We start from the raw sequence: 23,053 nt of genomic DNA, 5'->3' as shown, positions 1-23,053 counted from the left end.
TTTTGTTAAATTGTTATTCAGAGAGGTTTTGCCAGTTTGCATTCTGACCAACAACATGTGATACAGCCTGTTTCTCTTCACCCTTACCAACCTGAAGGACTGGTAATCACCAGTCACCATTTTTTTAAGAGCATCTTTGCATATGTTCAGAATCCTTTCCCCCTTGCTGTTTCTTTTTCTATGACTTGTCTGTTCACATCCTTTGCCTAGGTGATTGTTTTTTCTTCTTATTTGGGTTAAGTCTTGGTTTATTTTTGTCTTGGGAGGGATCTGCTGGTCTGGAGTTGAAGCTCAGTTCCCTCTGATACTGATTTTAATGGCTGCTGAAGCTAGGAAAGACTCTCACAAAGACCTGCTGCTTAGAGGGAAACTGGCCTTGTTGGTTCTGCCTCCTAATCTAACACACTTTCCAGTTGTATCCACTAATTATGCAAAGGTTGTATTGAAATCTGGCTTTAAAAGTTTGTACTTCATAATGACAATCAGCTATTCTAAAACAAACCAGAAGGTGTTGCATTTTAATACTTTGAACAAATAAATTAAAATTGGGCTGGAGGGATAAGTGATACTGGGTGAGGAAATTATATTTCCAAAGCTCTAAGCATTAAGCTGAAAGAATTTTTATGAGTGAACCACTTGGCTTTTCCCAACAAAAATCTCACGGAGAAAATGTTTCAGAACGTGTTCTAAAAGCATTTTCCATGGCATCCCATTTTGGCTGGTGAGGAGCTCCCTCTACAGGAAGGAAAATTATCAGCACCATAGTTTCTTCTGGTTCCTTGAGCTCACGGGTAACATTTCAGACTAGGATATTTTGCAACTAAATTTTTAACCCACTTGCCCATGTTGGTGAGGGTTAGCGTTGTCAAAAGTAGACAATGCGGTCCATAAACATCTTTCTCAGTGCACAGTCCAAAATGGTCATCTGGCCCAATTCACAGAAAGCACACTTACCGATTTGTCTCCCTCAAGTAGAATGTGATCTCTATGCGGCTAGAGACTGCCTGTCTTACTCTGATTTAACAAATGCTTGTAACAGTACTTGGCACACAGCAGGGCTGGATAATGTTTTTTTTTTTCTTACAAAAATTTCCTCTGATTTGTTTCCATTTTCATGAAAAGTTATTATAAGCTATTGAATATATTTCCATGTGCTATACAGTAGAAAATTGTTGTTTCTCTATTTTATATATGGTAGTTAGTATCTGCAAACCTCATACTCCCAATTTATCCCTTCCCAACCCTTCCCCCACTCACTTGGGTAACCATCCGTTTGTTTTGGATGTCTGTGAGTCTGTCTCTTTTGTAATTAAGTCCCATTTGTCTTTATTTGTTTAGATTCCACATATAAGTGATGTCATATGGAATTTTTTCTTTTCCTGTCTGGCTTTCTTCTCTTAGAATGACAATCTCCAGATCCATCCGTGTCGTTGCAAATGACATTATTTTGTTATTTTTCATGGCTGAGTAGTAGTCCATTGTATACACACACCACAACGTCTTTATCCAGTCATCTGTCAGTGGACATTTAGACTGTCTCCATGTCTTCTTGTCTGTTGTCAGTAGTGCTGCAGTGAACACTGGGATGCGTGTCTCCTTTTGATTTAAGGTTCCTCTGGATGCATGCCCAGGAGTGGGATTGCTGGATCCTATGGTACGTCTGTTTTTCATCTGTTGAGGAATCTCCGTACTGTTTTCCCTTATGGCTGCCCCAAACTACATTCCCACCAACCGTGTAGGAGGATTCCCTCTTCACCACTCCCTCTCCAGCATTTATAGCTTGTGGACTTTTGAATGAAGGCCGCTGTGACTGGTGAGAGGTGATACACCTAGCTGTAGTTTTGATGTGCATTTCTCTGATGAGCAGTGATATTGAGCGATTGTTTTCCATGTGCCTCTTGGCCATTTGTATGTCTTCATTGGAGAATTGCTTGTTTTTTTGAGATTGGGTTGTTTGTTTTAGTGTTACTAAATTGTATGAGCTGTTTATATAGTCTGGAAATTAAGCCCTTGTTGGTCTCATCTTTTGCAAGTATTTTCTCGCATTCTGTAGGTTGGGTTTCTGTTTTGCTTCTGGTTTCCTTTGCTTTGCAAAAGCTTATGAGTTTAATTAGGTCCATTGGAATACTTTTGCTTTTCTTTCTGTTGCCTGGCTAGACTGCCCTAGGAGAACCTTGCTAGGATTTCTGTCTGATAATGTTTTGCCCATGTTTTCTTCTAAGAGGTTTAGAGTGTCTTCTCTTAGGTCTAAGTCTTTAAGCCATTTTGAGTTTATTTTTGTGTGGGCTACGAGGGAGTATTCTGACTTCGTGGATTTACCTGCAGCTGTCCAGTAATCCCAACCCCATTTGCTGAAGAGACTGTCTTTACTCCATGGTATGTTCTTGCCTCCTGTGTCAAAGATTAATTGACCAAAAGTCTGTGGGTTTCTTTCTGGGCTCCCCCTTCTGTTCCATTGATCCATATGTGTGTTTTGGGACCAGCACTATGCTGCTGTGATTACCGCGGCTCTGTAGTATTGTCTGACATCTGGGAGGGTTACGGTTGGGCGCTGTTTACATCTTCCGACGCTTTGCTAAAATCTTTGCTCTGTGCTTCTGTATTCCTCCTGAGTCCTCCGACCCTATTTGCCATCATTAGTTTAAACTCTTTCTCGGATAAACTGCCTATCTCCTCATCCCCTATTCCTTTTCCTGGGATTTTCTCTTGTGCCTTGCTCGGCCTGGGGGATATTCCTCTGCTTCCTCACGCTATCTTTCTATTTGTATTTTTGAGGTAGGTTAGTTCCATTTGTCAACTTTGGAGAGAGGTGGCCCTCTGTGGGAAACGTCCTATGCGTCCCAGGAGTACACTCCTCTCTTGTCACCCAAGAGCCAGGGTCCAGCCGGTCCCAGGATAGAGTGTGGCCTGGGTTTGTGGATTCCTTCCACAGGGTTTGGGGCTGTTTTCTTATTTCTGGTGTCTGCCCTCTGGTGGGTGAGGCTGAACTAGCGCCTTATGCAGGTTTCCTGGCAGGAGGAGTGGGTGCTGCCGGGTGAAGCTTGGTCCTGGACCTCCAGCGGGTAGGGCCGTGTCTAGAGGCATCTGTGGCTCAGGAAGTCTGCTGATGGGGTGGGCTGTGTTCACAGCCAGGACGTTTTTCTTTAACTTTATTATATACAATATCATATTTTTTAAATTGCAGTAGTTTGACGTACAATGTTCTATCTTACAGGTATTCACTATAGTGATTCTCAATTTCTAAAGGCTGTACTCCATTCATAGGTGTTATAAAATGTCAGCTATATCCCCCCATGTTGTACAATCCTCCTTGCAGCTCACTGGATACCTGCTAGTTTGGACCTCTTCCTCCTCCGCCTCCACCTCGCCCCCCCTTCCCTCTGCCCCCTGGTAACCACTAGTTCCTTCTCTACATCTGTGAGTCTGTTTCTTTTCTGCTATCTTCACTAGTTGGTTCTAATTGTTTTAGATTCCATGTGGAAGTGATATCTTCCAGCATTTGTCTTTCTCTGTCTGACGTATTTCCCTCAGCATCATGCCCTCCCAGTCTACCCACACTGTACACCAGAAACGAATACAACACTTTGAATCCACTGTAGTTCCGTTAAAAAGCAAACAGACTGTGTGGAACTCTGTGCTTCCTGGACTTGGGTGAGTGTTTCCTTTCCCAGGCTTGGGAGCTTTTTGGTTACGATCTCTTCAGAGATCTTCTCAGGTCCTTTCCCTCTCTCTTCTCTTTCTCGGACCCCTATCATGTGAACAGCAGTGCTCTTCATGTTGTGCCAGAGTTCCCTCAAACTATCCTCATTTCTTTTCATTCTCTTCTTTTTTTTCTGTGCTGCACTAGTGATTTCCACTAACATGTCTTCTAGCTCACTGATCCGTTCTTCTGCCTCATTGAGTCTATTCGTGGTTCCTTCTTGGGTGGTATTCATTTCACTGATTTCATTCTTCAGTTCTGTTTTGGTATTCTCTTGTTCTCTGTATGTATGTGTGTGTGTATATATACACACATATATAATTGAAGTAAAGTCAGTTTACAATGTTTGCGTCAGTTTCTGGTGTGCATGAGCATACATATTTGTTTTCATATTCTTTTTCACGGTAAGTTACTACAAGATATTGAATATAGTTCTCTCTGGGATCCAGTAGAAACTTCTTGTTTACCTATTTTGTATATAGTAGTTAGTATCTGCAGCTCTCACACTACCAAGTTATCCCTCCCCTGCCCCCCCTCAACAGTAACCATCAGTTTGTTTTGGATGTCTGTAAGTCTGTCTGTTTTGTAAATAAGTCCCACTGTCTTCATATAAGTGATATCATATGGAATTTTTCTTTTTCTGTCTGGCTTACTTCCCTTAGAATGCCAATCTCCAGGTCCATCCATGTCGCTGCAAATGGCATAGTAGTATTCCATTGTATACACACACCACAACGTCTTTATCCAGTCATCTGTCCATGGACATTTAGGTTGTCTCCATGTTTTGGCTGCTGGAGATAGTGCTGCTGTGAACACTGAGGTGCGTGTATCTTTTTGAATTAAGGTTCCCTCTGGATATATGCCCCGGAGTGGGATTGCTGGGTCATATGGTAAGTCTGTTTTTCATCTGTTGAGGAATCTCTATACTGTTTTCCTTTACGGCTGCCCCAAACTATTCCCACCAACTGTGTAGAAGGGTTCCCTCTTCTCCACACCCTCTCCAGCATTTATAGCTTGTGGATTTTTGAATGATGGCCACTGTGACTGCTGTGATGTGATAGCTCATTGTGGTTTTGATTGGAAGTTCTCTGATAATTAGCAATACTGAACAGTTTTCAGGTGCCTCTAGGCCATTTGTATGTCTTCATTTGAGAATTGCTTATATACATCCTCCGCTCATCTTTGGATTTGGTTATTTTAGTATTACTAAATTGTATGAGCTGTTTACATATCCTGGAAATTAAGCCCTCATCCGTCTCAATTTTTGCAAAATATTCCTTATTCTGAAGGTTGTCTTTTTTTCTTATCCGCTACTGTGAAAAAGTGGCTAGCTGCATGTCAATCAATGGAATTAGAATAATCTATCATAGCATACACAAAAATAAACTCAAAATGGCTTAAAGACTTAGACCTAAGAGAAGATACTCTAAACCTCTTAGAAGAAAACATGGGCAAAACATTATTGGACAGAAATCCTAGCAAAGTTCTCCTAGGGCAGTCTAGCCAGGCAACAGAAAGAAAAGCAAAAACACACAAATGGGACCTAATTAAACTTTAAAGCTGTTGCACAGTTAAGGAAACCAGAAGCAAAACAAAGACAATCTACAGAAGGGGAGAAAATATTTGCAAAACATGAGACCAAGGGCTTAATTTCCAGACTATATAAACAGCTCATACAACTTAATGATTTAAAAAAAAAAGCAAACCAACCCATCCCAAAATGGGCAGAAGCCCTAAACAAGCAATTCTCCAATGAAAACATACAAATGGCCAAGAGGCACATGGAAAACAATCGCTCAATATCACTGCTCATCAGAGAAATGCACATCAAAACTACAGCTAGGTGTATCACCTCTCACCAGTCACAGCGGCCTTCATTCAAAAGTCCACAAACGATAAATGCTGGAGAGGGTGTGCAGAAGAGGGAATCCTCCTACATGGTTGGTGGGAATGTAGTTTGGGGCAGCCATAAGGGAAAACAGTACGGAGATTCCTCAACAGATGAAAAACAGACGTACCATAGGATCCAGCAATCCCACTCCTGGGCATGCATCCAGAGGGAACCTTAAATCAAAAGGAGACACGCACCCCAGTGTTCACTGCAGCACTATTTACAACAGCCAAGAAGACATGGAGACAACCTAAATATTCATTGACAGATGACTGGATAAAGACGTTGTGGTATGTGTATACAATGGAATACTACTCAGCCATGAAAATAACAAAATAATATCATTTGCAGACACAGATGGACCTGGAGATTGTCATTCTAAGGGAAGTAAGCTAGAAAAGGAAAGAAAAATTCCATAATATAGGGAATCTGGGGGAAAAAAAAGACAAACGAACTTCTTTACAAAACAGAAGCAGACTCAGACAGAGCAAACTTGTGGTTTCCATTGGGGGAAGGGAGTGGGAAGGGATAAATTGGGAGTCCGAGATTTGCAGATATACTAACTACTATATATAAAATAGAGAAACAACAAGTTTCTCTTGTATACTACAGGGAACTATATTCAGCATCTTGTAGTAACTTATGGTGAAAAAGAATATGAAAAGAAATATATGGATGTTCATCCATGACTAAAGCATTATGCTGTACACCAGAAACTGACAACACTGTAAACTCACTATCCTTCAATAAAAAAAAACACACACAGACGCACACACAAAGAATACCCAGAATTGAGAATGAAATCAGTGAAATGAACACCACCCAAGAAGGAACCACAAATAGACTCAATGAGGCAGAAGAACGGATCAGTGAGCTAGAAGACATGTTAGTGGAAATCACTAGTGCAGCACAGAAAAAAAAGAAGAGAATGAAAAGAAATGAGGATAGTTTGAGGGAACTCTGGCACAACATGAAGAGCACTGCTGTTCACATGATAGGGGTCCGAGAAAGAGAAGAGAGAGGGAAAGGACCTGAGAAGATCTCTGAAGAGATCGTAACCAAAAAGCTCCCAAGCCTGGGAAAGGAAACACTCACCCAAGTCCAGGAAGCACAGAGTTCCACACAGTCTGTTTGCTTTTTAACGGAACTACAGTGGATTCAAAGTGTTGTATTCGTTTCTGGTGTACAGTGTGGGTAGACTGGGAGGGCATGATGCTGAGGGAAATACGTCAGACAGAGAAAGACAAATGCTGGAAGATATCACTTCCACATGGAATCTAAAACAATTAGAACCAACTAGTGAAGATAGCAGAAAAGAAACAGACTCACAGATGTAGAGAAGGAACTAGTGGTTACCAGGGGACAGAGGGAAGGGGGGGCGAGGTGGAGGCGGAGGAGGAAGAGGTCCAAACTAGCAGGTATCCAGTGAGCTGCAAGGAGGATTGTACAACATGGGGGGATATAGCTGACATTTTATAACACCTATGAATGGAGTACAACCTTTCAAAATTGTATCACTATATTGTATACCTGTAGCATCTAATTTTGTACATCAGCTATTCTTCAATTTATAAAATATGATATTGTAAAATAAATATGTGGATTAAAAATGATAATAGAATATTTGAATATCTAATGGATATATGTGGAGCTTTGTTTTTAAATATGTATGTAATAACTATCAGAAAATATTCTCTTGGCCTCAAATTTGAATTTTATAAAAAGAGTTTGAAAGAGACAATTGGAATGAGAGCAGCAGAGCTGAGGATCACTTGCATAAATGATGCAATATGAGGGGTCACGAGGGGTCATAACCAGGCTCAAGTTATGAAGTAGTTAATGTTATAAGGCAGAGGAAATAGAATAAAGAGAATGTAGACATGAAATGGTAGTAACAAATGTAATTAGAACACAAAAAGGTTCCCAACTGGAGCATCTAGACGAGAGTGAATGCCACTAACGTCCTGGGGAGTCCTGGAGCTGCCTTGCATTCCATTCATATCTTTGAGATGCTACATTTTATGACCGTTTCTCCCCTGCATCTCCTAAACATCCTTTTCCTTGTTCTGATCCTGTATTGCTCCTCCATCATTTGGGCTAGCCTAAAGTAAGCCATAATACTTGGAATGAAGAGAAAAAGTAAAATCTCTTCCTGATCATCTCAATGGAGCCAAGATCCAGTGCAATGGTAGACACATGTATGGGTAAAAGTCCAGAAGTATCCTGTCTACCAAGAGGTCCTGGTGAGATGTGTCCCTGCACCTTGAGCTGGCTGTCACAGCGAATTTTGAGGTGACTGGCTTCCCATGCAAGGCAATGGAAGCACAAACTGAGATACTAAAACAAGCACGTGGATACCTTAGTTTCCTACACCATCCCATGTAGTAACAAGCAAGAATTTGGGACTGGATACTGTATTAATGCTCTAAACTTTGCTGCAATGCCCATTTTGTTTTTCTTTGTTCCCCATGTAGAAAATCTTAAAAAGGAACAACATTGTGTTCATCTGGGATGCACTGAGGAGAGCTGGAGACGGATGTGCTGGCCAGCATCTAGATTTGGCTTAGAGGGACATCCTCAAGGACCCACAGGAGGAGAGAGAAGAAAGCTGACCCAAGGACATGGGATCACGGCCATGAGAAGCATGTGTGGGACTGCCTAGAAAGAAAACTACACACCAATATTCCTTTTGAACACTGATGGAAAACATCTCCACCAAAATACTAGCAAACTGAATTTAGCAGCATATTAAAAGGATTATACACTAGGGCAAAGTGGGATTGATTCCCAGTGTGCAAAGTTGGTTCACATACAAAATCCATCAATGTAATACACTACATTAGCAGAATGAAGGGAAAAACCCATATGATGCATAAAACGCATTATGACAAAATTTAATACCCTTTCATGATAAAGAAAAATACTCAACAAACTAGGAATAGAAGGAAACTACCTCAACATAATAGAAAACCACACATGAAAAACCCACAGGGAACATCACACTCAGTGGTGGAAGTCTGAAACCTTCCACTAACGTCAAGAACAAGGCAGAGATGTCCATTTTCACAACTTCTGTTTGACATTACTGGAAATTTTAGCCAGAGCAGTTAGGCAAGAAACAGAAGTAAAAGCCACTTAAATCACAGAGAAGATGGAAAACTCTCTCTGTTAACAGAGGATAGAGTCGGATAAAGAAAATCCTAAGGAATACAATCAAATACTGTTATGGCTAGTAAATGAAGTCAGCAAGGTAGCAGAATACAAAATTAAAGACTGAAATCAGTTGTATTGCAGAGGGTGGGTAGAATGCCCAGGGGCAGAATGCATGCTTAGCACACAGGAGGTCCTAGGTGCAATCCCCACTTCCTCCATTAGAAAAAAAAAAAGTCAGTTGCATTTGTATACACTAACAATGAACAATCCTAAACGAAAACTACCCCCCAAATCCATTTACAATAGCATTAAAATAAAATACTTAGGAACAAACTTAACCAAGAAACTGAAAGACTTGTACAATGCAAACTATAAAACATTGCTGGGAATAATTAAAGAAAACATAAATAGAAATATATTCCATGTTCATGGAATGAAAGACTTAATAAAGATATAATCTGTAGATTCAGTGCAATCCCTATCAGTACCTGATGCCCATTTTTTTTTGCAGAAATAGAAGTCTATCCTAAAATTTATATGGAACTCAAAGAACCCTGAATAGCCCAAACAATCCTGAAAAAAAAAAAACAAAAAACTGAAGGACTCACACTCCTTCATTTCAAAGCGTACGACATTACAATAATCAAAACAGTAGAGTACTGGCATAAAAACAGACCAAGACCGATGGAACAGAAAAGAGGGCCCAGAAATAAACCCTGACACATACGTTCGAATTATTTCTTACAAGAATGCCAAGACCTTTCAGCGGGGGAAAGGACAGTGTTTTCAACAAATGGCCCTGGGCAAAGTGGATATCTACATGCAAAATAATGAAACTGGACCCATACCTAACACCATATAAAAAATAAATTTGATCAAAGACATAAAACTCTAAAACTCTTAGAGGAAAACATAGGACAAAAATTGTACAACATTAAATTTGGCGATGATTTCTTGGATATGACACCAAAGGCACAGGCAACAAGCAAAAAAATAGACAAACTGGATTACATGAAAATTTAAAATTTTTATGCATCAAAAGACACTGTTGAACCCCAATGTTCATAGTAGCACTATTTACAATAGCCAAGACATGGAAACAGCCTGAATGTCCATTGAGAGATGAGAGATGACTGGATAAAGGAGCTATAGTGCATGAATACAATGAATAGTACTCAGCCATAAAATAATGCCATTTACAGCAACATGGATGGACCTGGAGATTGTCATTCTAAGTGAAGTAAGCCAGAAAGAGAAAGAAAAATACCATATATTCTATTACTTACTTATACCATACGATATTACTCTAAAAAAAAAAAAAGACTTATTTACAAAACAGAAACAAGAGTCAGAGAAAACAAATTTATGGTTACCAGGGGTGAGGGGGTGGGAAGGGATAAATTGGAAGTTCGTGATTTGCAGATAATAACTAATTATGTAAAATAGACAAACAACAAGTTCACACTGTATAGCACAGGGAACTATATTCGATATCTTACAGTAACTTACAGTGGAAAAGAATACGAAAATGAATATATGTACATGTACGACTGAACCATTATGCTGTACACCAGAAATTAACACAACATTTTAAACTGACTATACTTCAGTTTAAAAAAAAGACACTACCAACAGAACAAAAAGGCAATCCACATAATGGAAGAAAATATTTGAAATCACATATCTGATAAATACCCAGAATACACTAAAAAAAACTTCTAAAGATAATAACAAAAATAAAGTTAAACATGAGCAAAGGACTTGAATATACACTTGTCCAAAGAAGATACACAAATGGCCAATAAGTACAAATGAAAATGCTCAACATTACTGATCATTAGGGAAATGCAAATCATAATTACAATGAGATACCACCTCACCCAAAATAACAAGTGTCGATGAGAATGTGGAGACGTTGAAACCCTTGTACACTATTGGTGGGAATGTAAGATGGTTCAGCTGCTGGGAAAACAGCATGGTGGTTCCTCAAAAAATTAAAGACGGAATTACCAAATGATGTGGCAGTTTCATTCTAGGTATATACCCAAAATAATTGAGCACACAATCTCAAAATATATTTGCACACCTGTGTTCATAGCAGCAGCATTCACAATAGCTAAAATATAGCACCTACATGTCTATTAATGAATAAACAGATAAGTAAAATGTGCACACATACAGTGGAATATTTAGCCTTAAAAAGGAAGGTAGTTCTGACTTAAGCCACAGCTGATGAAACCTGAGGACAATTATGCTAAGCAAAATAAGTCACAAAACAATCAACACTGAATGACTCCGCTTATAAGAGGTACTGAGAGTGAGATCAGAGACAATTGCGGTTTCCTGGGGCTGGAGGTGGAGGAATGGGTGGTTACTGTTTAATGGGTATAGAGTTTCAATTTTACAAGAAGAAAAGAGTTATGGAGATGAATGGTGGTGATAGTTGTACATCATGAGCATATTTAATAGCACTGAACTGTACATTTAAAAATGGTTAAGATGGTATATTTTCTGTGTATTTTATGACTAAAAAAGTAAACAGTAATTTAAAGTAAGGAAGTTGAAACATTTTTAGGGAAGCAGAAGAAAGACAGCTGTTTCATATAAATAAATAAAATTTAGATTATTGATGTCACAACCATTAAGTGTTCTGGACACAGAAGTCAAAAATAAAAAGGTCAGCTCAACATTAGCATCTTGTTATTCACAGCCCCGGTTAGTGGGAGGGGTGGTGAAGAGGCAGTTGGAAAGTCAACAAGCTGAATTTTTTAGCAGAATTTTTGACGGTTTCTTTAGGAGAAGGCACAGAATTTAGAGACCACACCTGCCAAGAATGAGGGCACCCTGATAAACCCCAATGTTCAGTGTTGGAAATTGAGAGGGCTTACCATCCTAGGAGAACAGTGAACTAGAAATAGACTAGCATTTCCAATGACAGAAGACCAGTTTCACAACATCTAAATCTCTGGCATTGGATTAAGGTGACCCAGGATTGCTAATGCTCCAGTCACCAGCCAGAGCAAACGTAAGTCATCTCTGAAGAAGGAGAACATCTCTCAGATTTCAACTTACTTTGAAAATTTTTCCTACACATCCTCACACCTATTATTTTTATAGCCAAACTTAAGACCAAAAAAAAAAAGCTTTATAACAAGAGAAATTACAGAAATAGACTTCCAGTGGAGCCAGATAATGAAGTCACAAGATTCAAAGTTCAAAATAAATATGCTTAATGTGTTGATGAAAATAGAAGACAACATGAGAAATTTAGCAGAAAACTGAAACCAATTTAAAAAGTGCATGGATCGTTTTAGAATAGAAATACACAATACACGTACTGCTCAGCCTAATGACTTTCAGACTGAAATGTTCAGGAGATAAAGGAAGAAAATAGAAGGGAAGAACAGGAAGAAACTAAGTTTACATTTTTCATTAAAAACAAGATAAGAGACACACCATCAGCAGAGGAAATGCACAGGCACTAGCTAAAATCTGCTTCAGTGTTTTCACCACAAACCTCAAGGAAACATGACCTCAAAGAAAACTCAGGAACTGTCCATGAGAAAATGGATTAAAATACTTGAGCACAGGTTCAGACCTTCCTCTTCCACTGCAAATTCATGGGAATAACAGAAAAGAAATGCATTAAAACAAAAAAAACTAATAGTACCTAAAAAAAAATAGAGAACGTCACTGGACAGAAATTACATGGATGCTTTAAAGGACAGAGGCAGATATGAAAAGACTGAAAGAAAATTAATCAAAGCTCTAAAAACAAAAAAGGTCTCAAAGTGCGGAGTGGCCATGCACTCCCTCCAAGCTTGGAGGCATCCGGTCCGGGGGCAGCAGAGGCTGCGGGCTACCACCGGGACTGGTTGGAATACGTATGGAGGAGGAGGAGCCAGCTTTACAGATGAGTCTTGCAGTTGGCAAGACAGGGCCGTCTTCAGGGAGGAACTGTGAGTGACCTGGGAAGGGGAGGCAGGGCCTGGTGCCATGTAACCCTCTTGTACAGTAAGACTCCTGCCCAGGAGGCCACCCACTGACACCCAACTCCGACAGTTTGTCTCACACTGGCTCATGTGATCTGCGGAATCAGGGACTGACGCACTCATCAGCAGGCTAAGGGGAGTCTCAGAACAAAGATGAACACCCAGCCAGGAATCATCAAGCTTTAGGGGAAACCAACAGCATGAAAAAGCCTCCCTAAATCTAACAAGCAGAAACACAGTAGCCAAAGGGAAGACTTAAGAAGATAATTTAAGGAAATAAAGTTAATATTTTTGACAGATGGGAGAACACTTAGACATGAAAAAAACAACACATTCTTTGAAAGAACCACTTATGGATCTTACAGAGGAACAAGAAAGTTGTCAAAATTAAAACCCAAGGGCTGGACAGTGGCCAAGATAGCAGAACAGGAAGACCCTAAACTCACCTCCTGCTACAGACACACCAAAATTACAACTACTTACAGAGAAACTGTCTATGAGAATGACCTGAAGACTGGAAGAAAATCTCTTCCACAACTAAAGACATAAAATAGGGACCACAACAAAATGAGCAGGAATGCAGTACAGTCAGAGCCCAAACCCCTGTGAAGGGGAAGGGGACCCACAAATGGAAAGAACAGCGCAGCTGGAGAGGTCCTCCCTGAGGATCGAGGGGTTTGAGCCCCACATCAGGGTCTGCAGCTCAGGGAGCTGCACTGGGAAGATGAGCCCCCAGAGTGTCTGGCTTTGAAAATCAGTGGGCTTATTTTGGGGAGAGCCAGAGGGCTTTAGGAAACAGAAAGTTCACTCTTAAAGGGTGAATGCAAAATCTTGAACATTCCAAGCCAAGGTACAGAAGCAACAGTTTGAAAAGAGCCTGGGTCAGACCCACTTGCTGATCTTGGAGAGCCGCCTGGAGAGGTAGGGTACACTCTTCCTAGGGATGGAGACACTGGCAGCAGCCATTTGGGGGAGCTCATTCTACCACAATAATACCTGCACCGGTCAGCACCAGTTTGGAATCCTTTCTCTAGCCTATTAGCACCAGAGACCAAGCCCCTCTGGACCATGCAGACAGCTAAGTTAGAATTTCAAAAAAGTTAGAAAGGCTAAAGAAGAACCGAAGAGCCGAGGAATACAATAACTGAAATGGAAAATATACTAGAGGCATCAACAGTAGATTAATGACACAGAGAAGGGACCCAAAAACTGGAAACAGATTAGAGAAAATAACACTGGCCAAGCCTAGGAGAAAAAAAAAGAATTTTAAAAAATAAAGATAGTTTAAGAGACCTCTAGGACAATATCAAGCATACTGACACGTGATATGGGTCCCAGAAGGGGAAGAAAGAAAAGGACAGAGAACTTATTTGAAGAAATACTTGCTGAAAACACCCCTATCCTAGGAAACAGATAGCCAGGAAGTACAGAGAGTCCCAAACAAGATGAACCCTAAAATGTTCACACTAAGACACATTATAATTAAAATGGCAAAAAATAAATAGAATCTCAAAAGCAGCAAGAGAAAACTACTCTTTACATATAAGCGAACTCCCCTTAGACTACCAGCTGACTCTTCAGCAGAAACTTTCCAGGCCAGAAGGGATAGCACAACATATTCCATGTGGTGAAAAGGGAAAAATCTACAACCTAGGATACTCTGCTCAGCAAGGTATCATTCAGATATGAAGGAAAGATAAAGAATTTTACAGACAAGTTCAGCACCATGAAGCCAGCCTTACAGGAAATGTAAAAGGGGCTTCTCTCAGTGTAAAAGAAAAGGCCACAACTAGAATACGAAAATTAAAACAGGAAAATCTCATTAGTAAAGGCAAACGTACAATAAAGGTAATAGATCAGCCACTTACACAGCCTGTAGGAAGGTGAAAAATCAAAAGTAGTAAAACCATTGATATCCACAATAAGCAGTTAAGTCTAGATCATTTAGGTGAGCTTTCACAATTCTATATTGCCTAGTAAGCACCACCCAGAACAAGGTAACAGCACATTTCTCTGTTTCTTCCTGTTGTTTGCAGGTGATGTCTTATACATCTACTCTAGATGTAACCTCTATTCTGCATTATTTTACCCCTAGTTTAATTTCACTTGTTGTAAAATTTGGTATAAATGAAATCATCTTGTAAGTACCGTCCTATTAATGGCTCCTTTCATTTAGCATGATGTTTTTGAGATTCCTCTATGATATTGTATGTTTCAGTAGTTTGTTCTTTTTTTAACTGAAGTACAGGCGATTACAATGTGTCAATTTCAGTGTACAGCACAGTGTCCCACTGATGCATATACACCCATATATTTGTTTTCATCACTTTATTACTGTTTATTACTTCATTATATGAATATACTACAATTGCTTTGTCTGGTCACCTTTGGTGAACATTTCAGTTTCCAATTTTGACCTATTTGAATAAATTTGCTATGAACATTCATGCATAAATCCTTGAAGATACGTGTTTTCATTTGTCCTGTGTAAATACCTAGGAGTAGAATTGCTGAGTTACAGGGTAGAGATATGCTTAACTTTATTGGAAACTGCCAAACCAGTTTTCAAAGTATTTCTACTGCTTCATACATTCCCATCCGCAGAGTGTAAGAGATTCAGCTGTTGTACATCCTGGTCAATATTTAATGCTTTCAGTATTTTTCATTTTAGCCATTCTCTCGGGTGTCTGGAAAATAATCTCATTGTGGTTCTAATTTTATTTCCGTCCTGACTACTGATATTGGCCATCATTTCATGTCCTTCTCGGCCATTTGTAAATCTCCTTTTGTGCAGACTTGTTTAAGATTTTGCTCCAAACTCGTTCTTTCTAAATATTATTTGTTTCCATTGTTTGATTGAACTGAAATCCACAAAATTGAACTCCCTATTTATGATGTTTAAATTGTCTCAAATTTGTTTTTATCAACCAGCCATGTTATCAAAGACATGACTGACTTTGTACAATTTTGTACTAATGGGCCAGTATTTTCAGTGACCTGCTATGTTAGCCAAATTTTGGTTATTTATGGCAGGAAGAATGGACAGGACTTCTGCCTTTTCACCAGAATGGCTCAATGGTCAGGAACCATCCTGGTGCCCGAGTCACAGGTGCCCTTAAGACATCATCTCTCTCTCCCCTCCTCCTCTCTACCTCCCAGAGCTCTTCCCAGAAGAGTACAGACCCGAGACCTGCTTCCTAACTACGGGAAATTTAGGGGACCTAAATTTTGCAGAACTCGGAGATTTGAACCATTTATCAAGTCATGGGGATTCAATGCTGTGTAAGAGAGAGGTCTACCCAAAGTTGCAGGCAGGGGAAGGTGGATTTCCACAGTTAATTAAGGATGCAAGTCCTACATCTAGGGTCTCTGGGCAAGGCAGGAGGTTGAGCACATGGTGGATTCGGCACAGAGTTTACAGAGAACCTACCCATATATTTCCCCTCTAAACACTGATTACAGAAGGATGGCCATGTTTGTCAAATTGTAATAGAAGATGTTGATGAAACCACATTAATAATAGAGAGAGAGGAAGAGCCGAAGCATCCACCTTCACCCCCTCCACCAAAGGTAGGCTGACAGAGGCCCTCAGACTTGAGGGGGATCCCAACCTGCACCATGTCTGATCCAAGTCACCCAGGAGTGATGGGTTGTCTTCCATGTGGCCCATAGCTTGGGATGATCAGGGAATTTGTCGCCCAAAGCAGGATACATTCGTGAGTGAAAGATGGTGCTATGAATTATTGCTCAGGAACAACCACCATCAACTGAGAATGTCCCAGGCCAACCAGGATGAAAGGTTGTCAGATAGGACCTAGAACGAATAGGAACTGACTCACCCTTGTTATCCTTTCGTCTTAGTTCCCTCTCGGTCTGAGAAAGGTGGGTGTGACTGAGACATGGAGACTTGGTCGTGGGGAGGAGAAACCCTGACTAGTGGGAATCAGACCATGCCAGGCTGGGGAGGGGGTTCTGAGGGCTATGTTTAGGGGATGCATAGTCAAGTACATGGTCAAGAAACTCAAGTCTAGAATTCGGGGGAGGGGGCTGGGTGTTTACATGAGTGGCTGTATGTGTGTTAACCGAAGTCGAAGGTATGATAACCAAAAGAAGTACAAGTCAAGAGTAAGTGAGAAAGACTCCAAACTGTGCGGCGCAGGCAGACTTCTGACACTATGACCTGACAGAGGGGGAGCGCAGGCTGTGCACTGGAGCTGGAGTCAGGCATGAAAGCAGAGCAAAGGATGCCCCTTGTCCAGCTGTGGGCGAGGGCTGAAGGAAGTGATATGCATCCCAGGTGGGTGCTCAGGCCCAGGAACGTGATAAACCTTTGACCCATAGATCATGGTGTTCTTGTGTAGACTGGCCAACCAGGGCCACGTAACCAGGTGACAGCTAGGGCAGGTGTGCCCCAGGTTTCAGATGAGGTCCCTGAGACTCAGAGTTCCACGTCGTGTGTCTGTTAGCCAAATGTGACAGAAACGGGACACCTGTCTGGTCTTCAAGCTCCAGCCAAGGGCCTGCCCAGTGCTCCTGAACTTCTGAGGAAGAGGCCATTCTTGATGAAGGATCAGGACTCCTTCCTGGCTCACTCCAGGACTGAGGTGTATCCGGAATGTCCCCTGACTGTCCCTACTTTTTCCTTACAGGCCCCTGACAAAGAGCTGCAAGCAATAAAGATCCAGGCCTGGTGGCGGGGCGCCCTGGTGCGCAGGACGCTGCTGCACGCGGCGCTCAGAGCGTGTATCATTCAGTGGTGGTGGAAGCAGAAGCTGGCAGAGCTGCTGGAGAAGAGGCGGCGGGCTGCGCTGCAGCAGGACATGCGGCAAAACTGGGCAGTGGTCAAGCTACAGTCCTATGTCCGCATGTGGCGCATCCGCCTCCGTTACTGCCGTTTGCTCAACGCTGTTCGCATCATCCAGGTCTACTGGCACTGGTATACATGTCAAAACCGTGGCTTTTTCCAGGGCAGCTATGAACTCACAGCAAGTCGGCTAGGACTTGAGCTTGAGATCTCTCTGGGTTCAAAGATCTGTCAGATTACAGACTGCATCCCCTACCCAATAAAGAACTGATCAGGTCGGCTCCAAAACTGTGTCACCAGGTCTCTGTCAGACAAGCTCCTCATCTCAGTGAGGGGTCAGGGTAAATGACGGCAGATACTGGGCATCTCACAGGTCAGCTCTGAGGAAGCAGTGGGAGTTGTCGGGGGCCCCATATGGAGGAGGATTCTGAGAGCCAGGGGCTGGATGAGTGGGGCCTGGGATTGATTAGTAATGTCTGCCCATGGGTAGGAGACTTGGGGTTGCAGGGCCACCAAGTCAGCCAAACTCCAGGGAAACTCCTTCACAGTATCATCTGTGCCCCCTCCACCACCACCACCACCACCAGTTCTGCAGCATGAAGGCCTGGGTCATCTGATGCTCTGAATCAGTGTCTTCCCATTAAATTTAGAACAGGGCTCATTAAAGCAGATTTCAGGGCACCATTCAGCATTTCTCATTCAGCATGTCAGGTTCTCAAGAATGAGTATTTCTAACAAGGTTCCTGGTGATGCTGCGGATCTAGGGAACCTCACTAAGTTAGAAACACCTCCAGTTCTTCCCCTTCGAAGTAGGAAAAGCTCAGTTTCTGCCTCGTACAAGTCTTTCCCCTGAGTGTCTCCTTTAGTACTCATACAAAACAATTTGGCACTTTTTGGAAAAACCCATTTCAATTATTTCCCTTCTCAAGGAAATGGGCTTTGAAGCTGGAAATGCCACTCTCTAATCACGGACTGATCTTTTCTATGACCAGCTTTCATTGTTAGTCCTTCTAAGAGCTCACCCAGAGTCACCTCATGAGAACAGATGACACGTCTGTCACCCAGGAAATTACAAGAATTTCAGGAGCTCTGTTTCAGGATCCAGTTCAAAGACCAAATATTAGAACAAAAGTTGCTCTTAGTGCTCTTATCACTTAAGAAATTACACAGGTTTCAGGAGTTCTGTGCCAGGGTCTAGGGGCAAAGATCAATATATATTTTCTATTATCTCACAAATCTGTTATAACTTGGTGTAAGAAATAATCAAAGGTGAAAGGGACACATCAAAAGAACAGAGACCAGCAGGAAGGGCTCCCAGTGGCCAAACTTCGGTCATTTTCAGCACCAAAGCTATTTTGATGATAGCAGATTATAACCTATTGAATTAAATATGAACCCATCAGTTCACACTGATACAAATTAATATTTGAAAAGTTAATGAGAAGAGAAATATCTTCCTTACAGTAGAAAGCAACTAATATATGTATGAAAAATTATGGTATTAGAAATTCACCGCTTAGAGACAACTATAGTAATAAATAACTCAGGCAAGAATCATCAAGAAATGCTAACCTGAAGGTGTGGCCAAGACGGTGGCCCAGGAAGACCCTGGCTCACCTCCTCCCACGGGCACACCAAAATTACAACTATTAACAAAGCAGCTATCTATGACAATGACCTGAAGACCAACAGAAAATATTTTTCTACAACTAAAGATATAAAGAAGGAACCACAACGAGATGGGTGGGAGGGGTGGAGACACAGTACACTCAAGCCCCAAACCCCCGGGGGACAACCCACAAACAGAAGGAGGACAATGACTACAGAGCTTCTCCCCAGGGTGTCAGGGGTCCGAGCCCCACACTGGGCTCCGCAGCCCGGGGATCCTGCACTGGGATGACGAGGACCCAGAATCGCTGGCTTTGAAGGCCAGCGGGGCTTGTGTGGGGGAGAGCTGGAGGGCTGTATGAAACAGAGACTCTGTTCTTAAAAGACTCATGAAAAATCCCACGTGCTCTGACACCCAGCACAGAGGCAGTAATTTGAAAAATATCATCTTTTCCATTTATCATCCACCACTCGCTTTTGTTTTCTATTTAATTAATTTTAAGGTTTTATTTTTATTTTACGACTTTCTAGATTGATTTAGTCTCTCTCCTTCCAATTTCCTATAGTGCACTGAAGGACTGAGACCTGAATCAAGGGGAGACAAAGTGCCAAGTCTGAGAAGACATGAGAGAGCTGTCTGGAGACAGACAGCCACAGTCCCTCCCTCCTGCTCTCCTGGGTGACTGGGAATGAGAAAGGACATGGTTGGGGCGCCCTAGAGGACAGCCTTGGTACACAGTGGCACTCACCTGCAGTTCCACATTGAGATCATCAACCCCTAAGGGAGGGCAAGAAGGGGCACTGTGTCTCCCGTCCCCAGTAAAGCTCTAACCTGATCTCATATGTCTCATCCTCTCCCCCAACCTAATGGAAATTTGAGGACTTAAGCCATGCTGCCTCCTCTCCTCTCTGCGAGAGAACTTCAGTGAGCTTTTCCCCTTGTGCCCATGGACCCTGCTCTGGAATGACAAGGTCCACATGCTACTTACTTAGTTGTCTAAAAAGAAACTGAGGTCCTACTCTACCCTGACACATAACAGAGCCACAAGTCCCAGTTCCGATCCCAGCCCCATTCCTTTCTTCTCACCGGGGACCTGAGAGACAGGTGGGTTGCATCTTCCTGGAGACTCTGGGTACCTCTGCACATGACAACAGACCCTGAGGCTCTTCCCTGTCAGCCTGGGGTTGCGAATTGGCTGCCATCTCAGATGCCTCAGACAACGGGTCCTTGGCAATCACCTAGTGAAAAGGTCAACGTGTAGCTGACTTGCTGGGAGCAGGGCGGTGCAGCCCCACGTGAAGGACGGGAGGCCGGCCTTAGTGTCAGGTGTCACTGGACATGCTGATGAGCAGGTGATGCCCCTGGGGACAGGTAGAAAAGAGGACTTCATGGCCCTTTAACTCCATCTCCACAATTCCCTGACCAGAACACCCCCCGACAGATGTGCAACAAACAGGGCTCCCTCTCATATTACCCCCAACCCTACTCTTGTCTCCATTCTCACTCCCGTGGTCATGCTAAAGCAGTGCTACTCAATACTAATTTCTGTAATGATGGAGATGTTCTGTATGCTTGCTGTCCACTGTGCTAGCCACTACCCACACATGGTTGTGGAGCCCTTGAAACGGGCCTGGTGCAACTAAAGAACTGAATTTTTTATTTTAATTTAATTTAAATGGATTTAAGTTTAAATAACCGTATGTGGCTAGTGGCTATTCCATTGAATAGACTGGCTCTAAACCTCACCATTACCAACAATTATGCTATTGTCCAAATTGCTTTTTCTGGTGTTCCATTCTCTTTTTACTTTATTCTCTCCTTCCACTTCACCTTTCAAAGATCCCTAATAGAAGGTTCCTTCAGATGGGATAAGGTCTTCCAGTCCACTGATTCTACAAAAAATGTTTTACAGCATCACACCTGAGAAGCCCCTGTATCTCTGTTTACCCAGTTAAGATGCTGTACTTAATTACTGTAAACTCTCTCCTGCATAACTTGACTTCCCTTGGCCCTCCCTCTGCAAACTTGTATGGGATGAACTCAGTCATCCACCTGCTCTTTGCCTGCAGAAGATGGAGCGAGGCTAGAGCAACAACCACGAGGGGTGGCCTCAGCTGATATTCGTGACGGCAGGTCTCCACTATACAACTTTCCCAAGAAATTTCTCTAGTGTCTTTGCATTTCTTTCTTCTGAGTTGAATAATTCATATCACCTCCTCTCCCAACGTCCAATTCCACATCTTCTCCCCTTGAACTCCATAACAATGATGTATGTCACCACACACTTAACTGAAGAAATGGGAGCAGACTGGACCCCCATCTTCCTACCACCTCATTTTCCATCCCAGCTCCATCTGGACCACACTTGCTGCCTTCCCTCCAGTTGGAACACATGAAGGGTCTTTGATCCCATCAAAGCCTAACCCCCTCCACTATCCTGTGCCATCTCAAATACGTGATCCTGCATTCATAACCCCACTATCCAAATGATCAATGTCTGCTTCTCCCATCTTTAAAAGATCTGATGTCAATTTCTTTTCCAGTTCTCTATTTCTCCTCATGGTATAAAACATGCCGTCACTGTTTCCACTTCTGTTCCTACAATTTTCTCTTCCACCCATTCCAGTCATGCATCTTCCCCTCTCACTCCGCTGAGACTGCACTGATCAACATCACCAATATTCCCACTGGCAAAATCCAATGCTTATTTCTCTGTTCAGACCTTATGCATCCTCTCTACATTAGGCTACGGAGTTAACTACTACTTTTTACTGAAAAACATCATTTATAAAAGGCAAGCAACAAAAGCCACCCCACTTAATCCAGAGAGAATATATCTCTTTGAAGATGAGACCGTCGTAAAAATATAACATCAATGTATCATATCTTTCAACATCCACAATAATTCCTTAATATCACAGAATCAGTATGTTCCTTACAACCGACCTTCAGGAGACGTAAAGCAGAACTCCCCTGGGCCCCTTTGTAGTCACCCACTACTCTACCACCCAACCCTAGCAACCACTCTGTACCTATTGTGTTCCCTTTCCCAGAGTGTCACATAAAAGAATTAATAGTTTGTAGACTTTTGAGTCTGCCTTCTGTCATTCAGCGTAATGTGAGTGAGAGCTCTCGGTGGTGCTGTGGGTATTCACTTGTTTCAATTGCTGAGTGCCATTCTGTCACACGGATGTATCAGAAGCTGTTCCCCACTGAAATATCTTAGAGTGGTTTCTAGTTTGGGTGATTACAAATTAATCTGCTATGTATACTTGTGAACAGTTTTTGTGTGAATCTAAGTTTTACACTTTATTTGGTTAAAAACCTAGGAGTGGGAGCTTCCAATCTGGCACAGGATGGTGTCAACTCACTTTTCTCTTCTCCTCCCCTCTAAATATAAAATAAATATTCTGAAAATAATTCAACAGATTATCATAAAAGGACTTTGAAATATGGAAAATGGGAAATCAGCAGGAATCTCAAGATTTTGCAAAGTTTCCTTGATGAATTCCTTGGGTTTTTGTTTTATGTGTCATATAATTCAGACCGGACAGTAGAGATGTCTACAACCTAGAAACACAAAGAGGCATAGGGAAAACAAAACAAAAGAAACAAACAGAACAAGAAAAGCATGCCCTCTCTGGTTAAAAGAAGGGGAAGGCCAGCAGAGACTAAGCAGGGAGTCCCATACCTAGTGACAACATCCAAATGAATCTCCTACGGAAGTGACTCCAGTGCCCATATGAGCCAACCATCCCCGTGCCCCACCCCCACCGGTAGCAGCAGTCATGATCCACACACAGCAGCAACAGTAGAACCTGCAACCCATCTCCTGCCCCAAACTACACAGAGGGAGAGAGGGCATTCTCCTGTTCCTCAGCATCTCCTGGCCTCCATCCGTGGC

The 23,053-nt window shown here is 42.0% G+C and overlaps 1 protein-coding gene and 1 long non-coding RNA gene across 4 annotated transcripts in view; both read left to right on the top strand.

The window, feature by feature from the left end:
* LOC116657138 overlaps nucleotides 1-9,207 on the top strand; it is a 50,269-nt gene extending 41,062 nt beyond the window's left edge. For all 3 annotated transcript variants that reach the window (XR_004312146.1, XR_004312147.1, XR_004312148.1), the window contains one exon: nucleotides 8,066-9,207. This is a non-coding gene — a long non-coding RNA (uncharacterized LOC116657138). The remainder of the gene's footprint in view (nucleotides 1-8,065) is intronic.
* A 1,262-nt stretch (nucleotides 9,208-10,469) lies between these two features.
* On the top strand, nucleotides 10,470-17,811 carry LOC116657308 (IQ domain-containing protein F5-like). The gene is made up of 2 exons (XM_032459432.1): nucleotides 10,470-12,302; nucleotides 17,395-17,811. The coding sequence occupies exons 1-2, from the start codon at nucleotides 12,273-12,275 to the stop codon at nucleotides 17,809-17,811; spliced, it is 447 nt and encodes a 148-aa protein (XP_032315323.1). The 5' UTR covers nucleotides 10,470-12,272.
* Nucleotides 17,812-23,053: the final 5,242 nt, after the last annotated feature.

This window comes from Camelus ferus, chromosome 17 (assembly GCF_009834535.1).
Source record: "Camelus ferus isolate YT-003-E chromosome 17, BCGSAC_Cfer_1.0, whole genome shotgun sequence".
Classification (NCBI taxonomy): domain Eukaryota; kingdom Metazoa; phylum Chordata; class Mammalia; order Artiodactyla; family Camelidae; genus Camelus; species Camelus ferus.
The sequence above is the reverse complement of the archived record's forward strand: the minus strand, read 5'-3'. Positions and strand labels throughout refer to the sequence as shown.